This window comes from Natrix helvetica (assembly GCF_964273705.1).
Source record: "Natrix helvetica genome assembly, chromosome: 5".
In the NCBI taxonomy this organism is placed as follows: domain Eukaryota; kingdom Metazoa; phylum Chordata; class Lepidosauria; order Squamata; family Natricidae; genus Natrix; species Natrix helvetica.
The window spans coordinates 77,124,000-77,141,512 of NC_138551.1; the positions used below are offsets into that span (position 1 = coordinate 77,124,000).

The 17,513-nt window shown below is 40.8% G+C and overlaps 1 protein-coding gene across 1 annotated transcript in view; it reads right to left on the minus strand.

Moving 5' to 3' along the window:
- Window positions 1–2,656: 2,656 nt before the first annotated feature.
- TBC1D12 (TBC1 domain family member 12) overlaps window positions 2,657–17,513 on the minus strand; it is a 64,403-nt gene continuing 49,546 nt past the window's right edge. Inside the window, 6 exon segments of the mRNA XM_081953925.1 lie at window positions 2,657–4,288; window positions 7,107–7,365; window positions 9,195–9,304; window positions 11,785–11,913; window positions 13,789–13,860; window positions 17,132–17,226. Coding sequence (XP_081810051.1) covers window positions 4,220–4,288; window positions 7,107–7,365; window positions 9,195–9,304; window positions 11,785–11,913; window positions 13,789–13,860; window positions 17,132–17,226 — 734 coding nt within the window. The 3' untranslated portion in view covers window positions 2,657–4,219.

A 17,513-nucleotide genomic window follows, 5' to 3' on the forward strand; every position in this document is an offset into this window, starting at 1 on the left:
AATCAACCAGAATAGACTTGGAATGCTATCTCTTTCCATCTTTTTCTGGAAGCCAAAAAAAATCACAGAGGAAGAATAGTAATTATTGAAAGTTTCCAATCTCGAAATGCCAGCCTGTGCTGACCGAGGTAAACACACAGCTGTTCAAGACGAACAGATGTGAAAGGGGAATCATAATCAAGTGCACCAGACAGACCACAAGATTTACCTAAAACGTTTATATGGGTAATCCTCAACTCACAACTATTTATTGACTATTCAAAGTTACAACGGCATTAAAAAAAAAACCTTAGGAGCGTTTTTCACACTTATGATTGTTGCGGTGTCCACATGATCACATGATCAAAATTGGGATGCTTAGAAACTTATGTTTATGATGATTGCAATGATTTATTTAAAATATTTATATGGATAGATCTCAATGTACTATTTATTTAGTGACTATTCAAAGTTACTAGTGGATGACCATTTAAATATGAGCCAGCACTGTGCAGCAGCAGCCAAAAAAGCCAACACAGTTCTAGGCTGCATAAATAGAGGGATAGAATCAAGATCATGTGAAGTGTTAATACCACTTTATAATGCCTTGGTAAGGCCACACTTGGAATACTGCATTCAGTTTTGGTCGCCACGATGTACAAAAGATGTGGAGACTCTAGAAAGAGTGCAGAGAAGAGCAACAAAGATGATTAGGGGACTGGAGACTAAAACATATGAAGAACGGTTGCAGGAACTGGGTATGTTTAGCTAAGAGAAAGAAGGACTAGGGGAGACATGATAGCCGTGCTCCAATATCTCAGCGGTTGCCACAAAGAAGAGGGAGTCAAACTATTCTCCAAGGCACCTGAGGGTAGAACAAGAAGCAATGGGTGGAAACTAATCAAGGAGAGAAGCAACTTAGAACTGAGGAGAAATTTCCTGACAGAACAATTAATCAGTGGAACAGCTTGCCTCCAGAAGTTGTGAATGCCTCAACACTGGAAGTCTTCAAGAAGATGTTGGATAGCCATCTGTCTGAAACGGTATAGGGTTTCCTGCCGAGGCAGGGGGTTGGACTAGAAGACCTCCAAGGTCCCTTCCAACTCTACTATTGTATTGTATTGTATTGTATTACTATGGCACTTTAAAAATTGACTTATGAGCAAGATTGTTGCATGGTTGTGTGATCAAAATTTGGATGCGTGGAAACTGATTCATATTTATGACAGTTGCAGTGTCCTGGGGTCATGTGATCACCTTTTGTGACTTTCTGACAAGCAATCAATGGGGAAACAATATTCACTTAACAACCATGTTACTAACTTAACCAACTGTGGTGATTCACTTAATAACTGTGGCACGAAAGATTGTAAAATGAAGGCAAAACTCACCACTACCTCACTTACCAATAGAAATTTGGGGATCTGTTGTGGTCATAAGTTGCGTATTACCTGTATAGCTGTCTATCTTATAACCAATTCTGATGCTGGTCTTCTCCAAACCACAGAAGCTTCCAAAGAAATTATTTCCTCATGCACAATCTGACATGTGCAAAAAATGCTGACATGTGCACAATTTCTGAGCTTAACGATACAAGCTTTAGCATGGTTCAGACAATACAGATGGTCCTCAAGTTACCAGAGCTCATTTAATGACAGCACAGCTCCGACAATGTAGGTAGTCTGCGACTTGCAACTCTTTAAAATGCAGTGTAGTGTTTAAAAGAAGTAAAGCTTTTTGCTTCATTATGCTGAAGTGCAGTGGCAATGGGGTCGGGTAACACTTTGGGCACTATTCCCTTGCATTGAACTGAATAATTTGTACCCATCTCTGAAGTGGTTCTGTTAAGGCCGCCTTATCTAAGAAACCCAAACTCTGCTCTTGTTTGACGCTGCAAAATGATTTTACCATTAGGTAAAAACAGAAGACAGCATCTACTGATGTAGGAACTTCTGTTCATTTTCTGTGATAAGGGCATTGCAAGTATGCCGGTCAATTGTTCTCCATCCCTTAGGTCAGGGGTCAGCAACCTTAAACACTCAGAGCCACAAAGGTCCTAACTGGAAGCCAGTTAGTTCAATTCTGGAGCTGACCGGATGTCCAGTTCCCTCACCATAGAGTCTCCTCCTAGTACGGCATCCTTTTTTCTCTACCTGCCCTAACCAAAAGCCCTATCAATTGTGGAGCTGACCGGAAAACCCAACCCTTGCCATAGAGTCTACTCCTGGCACATGATGCTTCCCCCCGCCCAAACCGGAAGCTCCTATGAAAATTGTGGTGCTGACCAGTGACAGGGGGCCGCAGCAGAGGGATGAAAGAACCACATGTGACTCCAGAGCCGTGGGTTGCGGACCTCCCCCTTAGGTTTATAATCCGCTTAAGGGACAGCTAAGATTGGTATTCTGAATTCTTCGTATCTGGCTCTGTTTCGTATACAAAGGAATGGGGATTATATGTGAAGTTGCTGCAAAACCACAACTCCCATTGCCTCAACCAGTATAGCCAGTGGCTGCAGTTCAGTAATCTGTATAACAGCATAGGATCCCCAACTTTGAAAAAGACTTTTGCGCTCATGTCTGGATGGGCCTAGGAGTGACTACTGAAGCAGATCATTGGTGAAGCTACAGAAGATTCTCCTTTATAGATGAAGGCTGAACAAACTGAAATGAAGACAGTATTCATTCTGCTTACAAGTTTATTTACACAGGAATTGTTATTAGTAGTGGTGAATGAAGGCTAAATTCCTTCTATTTACAATTTATATACATGTGTATACTGTACTTGAAAAGTAAGAAAACTGTACAAGAGAACCCAAGTAAATGACATACACCGGAGCAAGTAAATACATAAGAGGGGGAAAAAAGCAGACATTTGAACTTCAAGTTGAATGTTGTAATAAGTAATATTGAAGTGTGGTTTACATTTGATAGCAACATAAATATTACAATATACTGTAACCAAATCTTTAAAATAGGCTCTGCAACTTTTTTAAACACTCGACAACCGAAGCAGTCTCACTTACTTTTTAATGCAATGATAAATTTTTGACTTCATTTGCACATACAAGGACCAGGTACAAAGAAAAGAAAAAAAGGAAAGGCAATTTTATTTACATTAATACTATCAAAACGGACTTAGAAAGAACAAGCATTAGCTGCTCAGAGAGATTAAGAGGTATCCTTTCCATCCCCCTCAGTTCAAAAGCCATTTTAAAACATTTTGGAGTGTGAAAGAAGTTCAGCCTTCCACGGGTTGTCTTTACAGTATCGATGCTGACGTTAAAAGAGAATATATGGACTAACAATATGCGTTTTGGGTACTCGTTATTGTACACACTGCAGTAATCAACTTTAAATTTAAACGAGAAAACACTTCAATATACAGGGGACTCAAAACTTTCAACATTAACATTGCGTAAAATGTGCAAAAGGGTTATCACTAGCTTATTAATTATACTAGTGTTTATCAAGTATAAGTCACTTTGATTAAAAAAAAATTCATATGATTTTTTTATGGATTAGAAACCAATTTTCCTGTAAGCAAAGTACTTCAAAATGTAAAACGCTGAACACCCGCTTGGCTGCTTACCTAAGCCCCCAGTTACTGCCACCTTCAGCCAAAAGACTTTTGCCAAGGGCTCCGTAGCAAAATTAAATGCAATTTCCTCTCTATTCGCTTACATGCATTCCCTTAGTTGGAAAGCGAAACTGCCGTTTACAAGGAGTTTCGTCAGACGCCCGTAAAAGCCTCCTGTTCCGGGCAAGCCTGTATACCAAAACAAACCCTGATTTGGTCCTAAGGATTTCATCTGTAATTTTGGAGGTATTTGTACCAAAACGTTTGGTTCAGGTAGCAGTTTCCGGGGTCTTCCTTTAAAACACCAGCCCTGCCCCACCAAAAGTGCCTTTGTGGTAATCATAAAAAAGGTATCCCTCAAAAATTTTAAGTACCAACAAAAGTTATTACAAATGTTATTGCGTTCAACTTTAAATATTAAATATGCGGTAGCCACTTTCTCAGTTTCATACTTTATTGTTCTGCTTCCTGCGAAAAGGAATCTTCTAGCAGACGAGGTCTTGTAATACTGGCAGCAGGATAAGGACCGTCAAATTCCACCACTGCGTTCAGTCAATACGGTTTCTTCTTCGGTCTCGGAGGCCGTTTTTAGTGGTTTTCACTGAGAAGATGTTTTAGAAGAATTCTTTCACAACCAAGTGGTTTTTCCAATTGAACTTGGAAGTTAGCTTTTTAGTGCTGGACTATGGTTCCTGTCTCCTTCTTTGCTATCCTTCATTAATGAGGCAAACACCTGAAACACACCAGTTTTTAAAATAAAACTTAAAAATGGGCCAAAACTTCACTCCTTTTTAACATTTATAAAAACTAGTCATTTCTGCAAGGTTTTCTCACCTGTCATGGATCATTCCATCAGTCCCTTAACCGCTATTTTTCAACAGCTCAATATTAAGTTTTATAATAATTAATTATAAACAGAGAACTAAATAACAAGCCTTTATGTGATGGATTAAGGAACCCGCTCACCCAGTTTAATCATGAGTAACTGAAGACCCAAACCCAACTCATTTCAACATATAGTAGTAGAAAGAAGGTTTAAGGCGTATACCCTAATATAAGAATAATCAATGCTAATGTATCCAAAGTAATCACAATCTCAATTAAATTTCAGTATGCCATCTAGGAAGCTTTATAATCAACAGTATCATCATCATAGCATATTCTTTGGAAAAATGCAAGTATGGTAAATTGTTAAATTTCTGAAAGTTAGTTAGAAAATCCCAGACAGCAGAGATGCAGGAACTGCCTCTAACATATTTATTTCGGTATCTCTGTGTTGAAATAATTTTCATACCCGGGAGAGTATGGCTAGTGCGCATGTGCATGGCAGCCAGCTGCTCTTCCAGGTTCCGGTGCGTGCATGCGCACTGGCCAGCTGCTCTCATCTGGGTGCCAGCGCGCGCATGCCTGCCAGAACACCAGTTGGCGTGCCGGAAGCCCAGAAGGGAGCAGCTGGCCGGTGCATATGCACATGATGGAACCTGGAAGAGCATCTGGTGACGGTGCATGTGCCCACAGAGAGGGCTCTGTGTGCCACCTCTGCCATAGGTTTGCCATCATGGTAATAGATCAATCAACAATGAGAAACCATCAATCTAGACCAGTGGTCCCCAAACCTTCTGTATAGGCACCCTGAGGGATGGGTTTTGTGTGAGTGGCCAGAGCACGCAATGCACACACAGCTCTATTTACACTTGCACAAATGGAGCTTTGTGCATGAGTGCTCGCCATTTGCACATGTAAAGTCCCCCCGCGCACACACACTCTCTCCAGTGGTGGGTTTAAATTTTTTTTAGAACCTCTTCTGTAGGTGTGGCCTGCTTTGTGGGAGTGGCTTGCTGGCCATATGACTGGGTGGGAGTGGCTTCCCAGCCATGTAACCGGGTGGGAGTGGCTTGCCAGCATGTGACTGGGTGGGAGCGGCCAACTTGTAAAATGTGGTGAAACTCACTTAACAAAGCTCTTGCTTAGCAACCAAAATGTTGGCTCAGAAACTCTGGCATTTGAAGCACACAAGTCTTAAAGCTGTCAAGTTACAAGACCCTTGCACCCCTAACCCTTTAGAAAAAAAACCCCAGGTGTGTTCAAACTTGACAGCTTTAAGACTTGTGGACTTCAACTCCCAGAATTCCTCCTCTCGCTCTTCATCTTGATGATGTGCGGATGGGTAGGGGGAGGGAGCAGGAATCTACCCCTGACTCTCTCCTAGCTGCAGGTTGACAGAAGGGATGGCTCTGCCCAAGTGCCTACTATGAGCACAAGGGGAGCTTCGCAGGTGAGTGCCTGCTACTCATGGAAGTGGAGGTGTGCATGCACTTGCCCACCACTTGGGCAGCCTGGTTTTGAACAGGCCGTGGCCCGGCAGTAGACCATGGCCCAAGGTTTAGAGAAATGATTCTTGGGAGATGGTTCATTGGCACTTCTTATCCAGGACTGCAGCTCCCTTAACTGAAGTACACAGCCTGTTGAGGGTTCACTGTATCACCCAAGACATAAGTCATCTCTTACACACTTCTTTCTAAGAGAAAGGAATTGCATGGATAATGAAAGCCCATTTTCACCAATTTGCTGATCATTTTCAGATTAAGGAGATGCGACGTATACAAACTGTTTTCCAAATGACAACTATGAAACTATCTGGGACTATATAACATCGTGTTGCCTCAACTACAGCAATTGAACTCACAGTGCAGGTTTTAATCAAAGTCCTTCATGGTTTCAGCAGTTCTTAAAACGCCATTGGCATGTTCCTGTCTACAGGCAATCTTTTCAATAAATGCTTGTCAGATGTCAGATGCAATCTAGTACAGCTAAACCTCGATTTACAAACAGTCATTTAGCAACTCTTCAAAGTTACAACGGTGCTGAAAAAAAACCTTACTTACAACCACTTCTCCCACTTACAACCACTGCACCATTCCCACAGACAAGTGATCAAAATTCGGGCACGTGGTAGGCACTTAGGATGGTTGTAGCATGCCAGGGTTATCCCCGGGTGTGCCCTTCCCAGCTGGCTTCTGACAAGCAAAGTCAATTGGTGGGGGGGAGCTGGATTCTCTTAACGACTGCATGATTCACTTAACAACCGCTGTCGTTCAGTTAACCCAGGGGTGTCCAAACTTGGCAACTTGAAGACTTGTGGACTTCAACTCCCAGAATTCCCCAGAGTTGAAGTCCACAAGTCTTAAAGTTGCCAAGTTTGGACACCCCTGGGTTAACCATAGCAAAAAAAAAAAAGTCATAAAATTGGCCATGACTCCCTTAACAATTGCCCTGCTTAGCAACAGAAATTCCGGTCCCAATTGTAGTTGTAAATCAAGGACTACATGTATGTGGCAGATGGCCAGAGCGTTCGAGGCCTTGTCAGTGGTGGCGTCCATTCCAAGAATGCTATTCCCAAGGCAACCACCTTCATTTAGCAACAGGTAAAGCCTTGTTTTCCTAGGCAAGGTTAAGCTCCATCTCTGCCCGTGGCTGCCCCTCTCTCTTAAACTGAGGGTTGATCTCTGGTAAAATTAAACGTTTATCCGTCGCGTTCAGTTAGTACTTACCTGAGCCCATTTTTTGTTACTGTTCTGCATCTGAATAGATGTAATGCACGAGAAGAGCTTCTCCGACGTGATATCTTCTGGTAGCTTTGTTAGAAACTGTGCTATATGAATAAAGTCCATCTGCAGGAGAATGTCTTCATATAACCTAAGGATTCCTAATCCAGTTCTGAACAAAAATTCTTCTCCATCTCTACAAAAGACATCCCAAACTCGACAGGCCAAATCAAGGGGGAGTGACTTGCTGTACAGGGTGAAGATCCTGCATTTTGAAATTAAAAAGAATCAGGCACGTCAGGGCACAAACAAAACACCACACCCTCCAATTTCTCTCGCACTACCCGTGATTATTTAATCTAGAGAAACAATCACGCTTTGGCTTAAGGAACGAAACACCGGTAAATGTTTCATTTGCAACAGCTCTCTCTCCACTTCCAAGTGTACCTCCTACATCCCAAGCGAAGAGCTGCAATATGGAGATTCGAAAGCCAGTTTGGTGTAGCGCAGGGGTGTCCAAACTTGGGAACTTTAAGACTTGTGGACTTCAACTCCCAGAATTCCCCAGCCAGCATGGCTGGCTGGGGAATTCTGGGAGTTGAAGCCCACAAGTCTTAAAGTTCCCAAGTTTGGACACCCCTGGTGTAGCGGTTAAGATACCAGGCTAGAAAGCAGGAAATAGTTCTAGTCCTGTCGTTTGGACAAAGCCAACCGAGTGACTGTGGGTCAGTCCCTCACAGCCCTGGGAAAAAGGCACTGACAAACTACTTCTGAAATCTCGTCAAGGAAACAGCAGGGACTTATCCAGTTGCCTAAAGTCAACAATGGCTCAGATTTCAAAAAGAAAAGCTAATTTAATAAGTGGATATGTAGTTACCGTGTTTTTCAGAGTATAAGACGCACCCCCCCCCCAAAAGAGGGTAGAATACAGCATTTTTGGCCTCCTGAAACCCCTCCTCCTTTATAAAAACGGATGCGCATAGGCTTTGGGAGGCCTGCAAAGTACTTCTGAGGGCTAGGGAAGGCAAAAACTAGCAAAAAATGGGCCATTTTTTGCTCATTTTTGCCCCTCCCCCAGCCCCCAAAAGCACTCTACAAGTCTCCTAAAGGCTATGTGTGCCCTTTTTGGAGGGCAAAAAAAGCGGGCTGTTTTTTGCTCGTTTTTGCCATCCCCCAGCCCCCAGGAGCACTTTGCAGGCCTCTTAAACTCTCTGCATGCCCTGTTTTTCACAAAGAAATGAGGCGTGCAGAGGGCTTGGGAGGTCTGCAGAGTGCAAGGCCTTTTTTAAAATTTACCTCTTCAAAATCTTATACTCCGAAAAATACAGTATATTTAGATAATAACCCACTGTATACAATGACTACATTTCAGTTATTGCATTTAAAAAAATCTGCCTGCTGTGTTTGGTGCTACAGTAGTGTTCATGGGGACAACAGAATGTGAACATATAATATTATAAGAAGCAGATTTTTCTCTGGGATGGCAGTTCAAGCATCCAGGAATTTGTTTTTAAGAGGCAAAATTTAGCTCAGAAGCTAGTTAAGTGAAACACTGTTTATTCTCCTTTTCTCATATTTTACCAACCTTATTTGGCCAGGGAGAAAACTAATTTTGTTTTAATAAGCAATTGAAGGTTAAACCCATGGGATAGCCTTCAATAAGCCATCTGCCAGTTAAATCCCATTCTCTTGTTTACTCCTCTGTGCCTTATGCATACATGTCACAGTTACGTCTGTTCTCCTAACCAGATTTCCTTAACCAATCACAAGGATTGCAATAGTGGCAAATATCTGTAGCTCAGGTGTAGGATGAGGGTGAAGGTTCGTTCTCCAAACTTATGGGTTGGTTTCCGAATGTTTCATAACCAGGATAGGTGATATCTTCAGGGGAACACTGACATCCCTTAAACTCCACTGAAGATGCTACCTAGCCTGGTAGCAAAATGTTTGGAAACCAACTCACAACTTGGAGAATGAGCCTTCGCCCTCAATCACAAGGAACCCTAGAATGCCTGTTAAACTCTGGCTAGCATTGAACTTCGCCTGAAAGTTTATCGCTGTGGCAGGATGTGACTATTAAGTTTTTCAACGTACCAATCTATCAAGTATATGTCGGGGGTAAGATTATAGGATTTAAAATGATGAAACAGTTTAGGCAAGTTTTCCTCAAAAAATACTTCAAATGCTGCAAAGTACTTCAGCATCTGAAAAGAAAGGAAGGGGAGAAAAATATATCATTCAGGAAAACATACAAAACGTCACAAACTTTGAAACTTCTGCCGAATTATACATTCGCTTACAGAATAGAGTATGCCTTATTTAAACAGTAAATCTTAAAGTGAGATTGCGGTTGCTATACAACAGATTATGCAGTTGAGAAATAATTTAGCTAATATTCAAACACTCAGAGTTCATGATTCCAGCTTTTAATTACCCTTGCAATGTAGGCAAGTGTTTCTCATCCTTGACAACTTGACAAGATTGCTCGCTGGGGAATTCTGGGAGTTGAAGTCCACATCTTAAAATTGCCAAAGTTGAGAAACACTTATACAGATGCAGGCAGTCCTCAACTTACGACCACAACGGAGTCCAGAATTTATGTTGCTAGGTGAGAAATTTGTTAAGTCAGTTTTACCCCATTTTATGACTTTTCCTGTTGTTTATGACATTTGTTAAGCGAATCACTGCGGTTGTTAAATTAGTAACCCAGTTGTTAAGTAGATCTGGCTTCTCCATGGACTTTCCTTGTCAGAAGGTCGCAAAAGGTGATCACATGACCCCGGGACGCTGCAACCATCTTAAATATGAACCAGTTGTCAGGCATCCGAACGTAAATCATCTGACCCTGGGGATGCTGCAACGGTCATAAGTGTGAAAAATTGTCATAAATCCTTTTTTTCAGTGCCGTTATAATTCTGAATGGTCACTAAACTGTTGTAAATCAAGGACTACCTGTACTGGTAAACACTGTTCATAGATACAGTGAATATAGAAAGTCTATGCACCCCTGTTAAAATTGCCAGGTTTCTGAGCTGTAAAGAAATCAGATCAAGACAAATCACTTCGGAATTTTCTCCATCTTTAATCTAACATTGTAACAGCTGTACAATTCAATTGAAAAACAAACTGAAATCTTTTAGGGAGAAAAAGAATAAACAATAAATCTGGCGGCATACCCTTTAAAACAATTTAAACTCTGTATAACATGCACTACATTAAAAATAGAGTAACATTATAAAAATACACAAAGATGACTTAGCAATAAACTTTAGCACAGGATGTCCAAACTTGGGAACTTTAAGACTTGTGGACTTCAATTCCCAGAATTCCCCAGCCAGCTGGGGAATTCTGGGAGTTGAAGTCCACAAGTCTTAAAGTTCCCAAGTTTGAACAACCCTGCTTTAGCACAACCAATCAAATGAAGCCTCTCCCCAGACAACACTATCTTCACTAAGGGCAAAACATAACCGGAGCCCAGGCCACCAGTGTTTCACCAGGTGCAATACAGGTTCAAACACCAAAAACACTCTAATCTCCTCACCCTTTCCATTCTATATGGTAGGTAAACAGAGAAGGTTCTAAGACAGTGTTTCTCACCCTTGGCAATGAGTGGACTTCAACCCCCTGAATTCCCCACCAGCATGTAATTCAGTAACAACTGGAAAGGCACAAGTACACCTCCCCCACCCTTTTTGGTATAGAAGGAAACATTAGATATTCTGGATCAAACACATTGGCAACTAGTGGAACAATGCAAGAATATGCCCAATATTTTGCCCAATATTTTCCTGGCAGCAACATTCTCAAAGAACTGCAGCTTCTGAAGTGTTTTTTTCTGAAAGGTAACCCAATGAGGACGTTGTTATAGTAATCCAACCCTAGTTTATCTAAGGCATGTGTTACCAGGCATAAGTAATCAGAGTATTATTTTCTTCTTGCTATCTCTTTGTCCAAAAGGCAAAAAAAACCCTGCAGGGATTATGTCACAGAAAACTAGAGGAACTGAAAATAGAATGTGCACATTCTGAAAAAAGGCAACACTTCTGTAAAGGGAAAACATATTCTACTCTTGCATTTGCTGCGGGCACAGTTCCTTGGGTGCAAATACCGCATTTCACGGAGTATAAGACGCACTGGAGTATAAGACGCACCAAGGTTTTGAAGAGGCAAATAAAAAAAAAAAAAGGTTTTGCACTCTGCAGAACTCCCCAAAACGGCCCATTTTTTTGTGAAAATGACCCCGTTTCCCCCCACAAAAAAGGCATGAATAGCCTTTAGGACGCTTATGGAGTGTTCCTGGGGACAGGAGCACAAAATTGAGCAAAAAACAGCCCTTTTTTTGCTCATTTCTTCCCTCCCCAGCCCCCAAAAGCACTCTGAAAGCCTCCTACAGGCTCTGCGTGGCCACTTTGGTAAGGGGGTTTTGAGAGGCAAAAAATGCTGTATTCAGTGTATAAGACGTACCCAGATTTTCAGCCTCTTTTTTGAGGTGAAAAAGGTGCGTCTTATACTCCGAAAAATACGGTGCCTGTTAGCTGTAAGGATGAATACAAAGCTTTGATGTTTCGAAAACTAGGAATGGCACTGACTTCAATAGGAACATCTACTTACTTGTCCAGGAACATTTTACGGTAAGAAGAAATCAAGTCAAATAATAATAGAAAGTCGTAATATGGGCACATACCATGCTATGATCCACCCGAAAAAAGGCTAGCTGGCATGGCTTGTTCAAAAGGTTTGCAAAGGCAATAAAAGCATCTGCCTCCTCCAGATTAAGTATGAGAACCGCAGCAATGAAAGACATTCCCTGGACCTTTAACATACAAACAGACAAACAAAAAAGTTTTGAGTCCACCAAGTAAAAGGCTGGATTTTATGCTACGGCTGAAGCTTTAGTATTTTTGAAAATTAGGATGCAACCAAATTATGACACTAAGATGGGCAGCTTATTCTGAACCAGATGCTCCTTTTTTCATACATTTACTTGCTGAATTATACTTTAGTCTAAAAATAACCGTGATTATGCATATAGAAAAAAACATGCCCATCGGGAGTTAATGATGCTCAATATTTTACTTTAGATAGCTAAAATTTGGTGCATGTTTCTAAGCAAATATAAGAAGGATGGAAAGAAAATAGATGTGGGTGAATGAATACAATGATTCTCAGCAATTTCTTTCTATTTCCGTTTGTCTAGAGCAGGGTTGTCAAACTCAGGGTTCTTAGATCTGGCCCACGGGGCCTCCCTGGAAACAGTGAAGGACTGGCCTGTGGTGCCTCTGCCAACAAAAATGGAGCTCATGAGGGCTGCATTTTTACTGGCAGAGAGCTGCAAAATCATGGCCATGCCCATGAGGCCCCCCTCGAAGTCAAACACAACCCTGATGTGGCCCTCAATGAAATCGAATTTGACACCCCTGGTCTAGAGCAGGCCTGTCAAACTCCCGGCCCACGTGCCAGATGCGTCATGTACTGGCCACAGCCGGTTTAGCGAAGGGGAGAAAAGTCCCGATACGTCCATGTGATGCCACCATGACAACGTGAGTTTGACACCCCTGGTCTAGAGTGTCACTTTAAAGTAATGCAATCCTGTGTATGTTTACCGAGAAGTATCTCGAGTTATCTAGGATATCTCTAGATATCTTGAGATATTTATATTTGCTAGGGATATCTCTTCTGTACTCCTAGTGACTAAACAACTAATTACAGTATTAGGAAGATCATCCTTTGATATGAAGTACCTTACAGCAGAATAGTTACACCCGTTTCTCAAATTCAGCAACTTTAAGAGGAGTAGACTTCAACTCCCAGAATCCCCTAGACAGCAACAGAATTGAATTTCAACTATGGAAACAAAGTGTAGCAGAACATGTTTTCCCTTTTGGGGTCAAAAGGCTAAGTTTGTGATAGTTGACTCCGTTTATAAAGCATATGGTTATAATCATATCAATGATCATATATATCAATATAATAAATTAGGGGAGCTTTGAATTTATTGTAATTTCTATTTTATTGTTGTGAAATACCCAGGTTGTTGAGAGTTGGAAGCAGTGGTGGGTTCCTACTGGTTCCGACGAACCGGTAGTGATTTGGTGGCCTGGGTCGCTGGAAACGACAGTGACTAAGGCCTGCCATGCCCCCAAAATGGTTCCCCGGGCAGCGCCATACGTGCCGCCACCTTATTTTTCAGTTCTGCGCATGTGCAGAACAATTTTAATGGCATTGCGCATGTGAGCACAGCGTGTACCAAGTGCGTGCATGGCACGCACACGAGGAAATGGCAGTAGTGCCTGATGGAACCCACCCTTGGTTGGAAGGCATACAAATTTAATACCTTATCATCATTATTATGGTTGGTTGCACAGTTAGCCAAATGTTTAGGCTGGTTTTGGCATTTTTATCCACCTATCAAACCCTTACTAGGGATTTGAGATAGGAAGATGTTGTTTGATGGTGTTAAAAGTTTAATCACAAGACGTAAAGTGATCCAAGTATAGTTGCCTTTTGCAACTGACTGATGGTGATTTTTGTCAATGCTCCTGATACTTAAGTTGTGCTCCAGATAGTTTGGGATTGCATCAAGAACTTTGATGATTATTAATAGTACCTTTGCTTTCTTTTCCACAGTCATTCTACTTTATTATTGTCATTGTTGTTGAAAGAGTGACAACACTGTACAAATACTTACATATCCTACATCAGGTCTGTAACATGTATATGCTCCCAGGACACTGTGCAAGAGATCATGATAAGGGCCACCCTAAAATAGAAACAGTACATCCAAAAAGAAAAGGTTAAAAATTGAAATTTCAAAATGGAGATATATGATAAAGGTTATTTTACATCAAGAAAAAAATCCCTGCATAGAATAATCACACTGAAGTTTATATATATATATACCCGAATACAACAAGACCATACATTATTTTATTTATACACACACACACGCGCGCACACACACGCACATATAGACAGTATATATTATATAACCGTTAATACCAACTTTTTATCATCCAGGAATCATGTCATCAAATTTACTTCTAAAATCTCCTCATTATAACTCTTTATGTGTATGAATTAATGATCTTGAATGTTGTTTGCTGTTATTTTTCAAGAAAAATACATACTAGATACAACTTCAGCAAAGACAGGAATATACTCTACTTTTGTGACAGGACATTCCATTTTCTAAATTTTGTATTGTACAGCTGGTATTCCTGCCTAGGCAGATCTATGAATATAATATGTTCTATATGAAAACGTTCAAAAATTTCAATTAATATAAATGTGGCAGTCAGGATGCTAATCAGTGCAAAGTAGATTATATGTAAGGTATGTCTGAAAAAGCTATCCACTGCCAGAAGCCAGATTAGTATCTATGTGAAGCCAGATTAGTATCTATGTGAAGCCAGAAGCCAATATAGTATCTATATTATTGTTTTGTATGATAACAAAATGTATTCCTTATGGAGGCACTTTACCCATTAATTTGTGCAATTTATCCACCTCCTCAATCCTAGTAAAACTTCAGGTACTTTACAAATATTAATACAGAAAATAATTGTAATCAATACTATGAATCACATTAGGTCATTAGAGCTATTGGTCCAGGATAATACATTCAATAATCTGTTCTCCTCTCATCATTTTCACTGGAAAGCTACTGCATTTAAAAAGCAGTTTTATTAAAAAGAAGAAATCCAATATGTCCATTCACTTTATGACATACTTAATTTAGGGACAAGGCAATGATAATTCCAAGCAATAAACATGATTGAAATAATTTGCAATTTAATAAAAGTGATGCAGTCATATGGTAATGATGGAACAAAGGCGACTTTGAATCCAAAGGTTATGTTTTAGCATTTTGTCATCCAAACAGGAAGGGGAAATGAGCTTTCATATTGATAAATGTTCATTTCAAAGTACAGGTTGACTGAACATGAAGGGAAATACTGAGGATCAGAACTGTCTTCTGCCTGAGCAAGATATACCTAGTCGTAGGACTTCACTGCAAAACTGTTTCCCAACATCAGCAACTTTAAAGTGTGTGGTCTTCAATTATCAAAATTTCTTCGTTCAAAACAGCCATTGTCAAGGCTGACTCATAATGCACCTCTACTCGCAACTAGACAACAGAAATGAAGGGAGTGGGGAAAGAATGCTTGGAATGTATTGGGAGCTGGGAGAAAGGTAAGGAATGTATGTGAGCCGTTTGTAACCTCATAAAATACCGATACTTCAAGGCCGTGTGATGGGAACCTTCCAAAAGCGTAGCCTGTTTTCCCAAAATAAAAAGAATGTGTTGGATTGGTGGGCAATATTGGACCAGTGACGTGCAGTCAGGGGAGGCAGGGGAGGCACAGCCTCACCACTGTCATCATGAAAAGAAAAGAAAAATGTAAAAGGAAAAAGGCGAGAGCTGAGGTCAGGCTGAGCTAGTTGCTGCCTCACCGTGGATGACTCTGCTTAACTGTTTAAAAAAGCCTCTAAAAAAGCGCCCTCTACTATGAAGCAGGAGAACTGCGTGCCTCATCTAGTCTGACTTTAGGCGTTTTATGATCACTCGAGCCGAGTTAAGCAAAGGTTAAAAGCCTAAAAATTCCTGATGTAGGTGAGGCACGCAGTTCTCCTGCTTCATAGTAGAGGGTGCTCGTTTGGGCAGGGCTTCTTCAGAGGACCCGAGGCAAGAGCAGAGTTGAAATCCTCTCTGAAACAGCTGGAAAAGGTACGTGTGGGTCGGAGGGAGGGGGAGGAATTCAAACTTCAACCTCCTGTTGTGGGGCTTTGGGCAAAGGCTGGAGGGAAGGGTTAGGGTTTGATTGCAGGCAGAGCCACGTTGCCTTTTCAAACCTGTAATCAGTGAAGCTGGGCTGGATCCTTCCAGGGCTGGGGGAACGTGTGTGTAGTCCAATTCAATGTGTGTGTGTGTGTGTGTGTGTGTGTGTGTGTGTGTGTGTTTGAGAGAGGGGGGAGGGAGGGAGAGAGGGAGGAAGGAGGGGAAGGGAGAAGAAAAAGAAAGGAGGAAAATTCTTTCGCAAAGGAGAAAAACAAATGCTGTCGCTTTAAATCGGAACTGAGCATGCCTGGCTGTGGAATTCTGGGAGTTGAAGTCCACAAGTCTAAAAAAATGTGAAACCCACCACTGGGTCAGTGTCTCATTAGCCATAAACCTCACCGCACGTCACTGTATTGGACAATGGGTGGCCCAAATGGGGAAGAGGGGAAATTAACTATGCTGATTTTCGCACCAAAACCTCAGAATTACCTTCACTTCTCCTGTGCCCATATGGATCTATCAGTAAAATAATGTTGCTGCATATGCCAACGGGACGGTTGACAGTCATTGCTAAGGATTTTGTTGAGCTGAAGCCCACACGCATTTTAAAGTTGTCGAGGTTGGGAAACACTATTGTAAGACATTGAGCAGCTTCAATTTCACAATGAGACACTAATCAGAGGAACCTACTATTTTATTTATTACTCTGGAATAAAGAGGTGGAACTGTTAATATCAACATTTTGAGGAGCATAATACCAGTACCAGGAACACTAAGTTATGTACAAACAAAAGAGAAATATGCTTTTGAAAAATGGCTTTATAACATGTACACACTGGAGTTGAATTCTTTCCTGCACACAAGTTTGAAAATGAAAATGTAAATTTTCCTCCTCTCCCTAAGTATTTTGATTCAAAAATACAACCCAGATGTTGTACTCCCAAACAATTTGTAATCTGCTTGCGTTATTCTTTTTGTATGGGCTTTTTAAACACTCAATACATAACAGCTAGAGTTCTACAGAAATGCAAACATCAACCTTTCTGCCATACTTCAGCTTGCAAGAGTGTTTATAATATATACAAAGTGTGCACATTTTATAACTATCTTAGTTAAGACCCTCTTAATGGAGATGGAACTTATCGACTGCATTAAACCATAATAGAAAAGTCTTCCAATGACAGAATTCTTGCTTTTAGCAACCATTATTTTAAAAGCAGTCTAATCTCAAAGCATAATCGATAAATGTTACCTTCTGAAAAATATAAAGGGATGGAAATGTGCGGGATATATCCAATTTTATTAGCTCCAAGCTAGCTTCTCGATCAGCAAGTGATGTTCCAGCATCTAGAGAGAGTAAACCTGCAGATTTATACATGTCTGTAGACTGATTCCCAGTAATAATACAAGATTATGTTACTTTGATACACAGTTTGCAAGTTTCCTTAAATTGATCACAGACATACAGGTAATATACTTGGGCTATGTAAGGGGTCCCACCATACAGTTGGAAGTTGTAATTGTCATAAACTGAGTCTTTCACATATTTAATCCATGTTAAAAATATTTTTACTGTGGTCATGAAGTGAATCACCATGGTCGTTAAAATAAATCAATAGCAATAGCACTTAAGA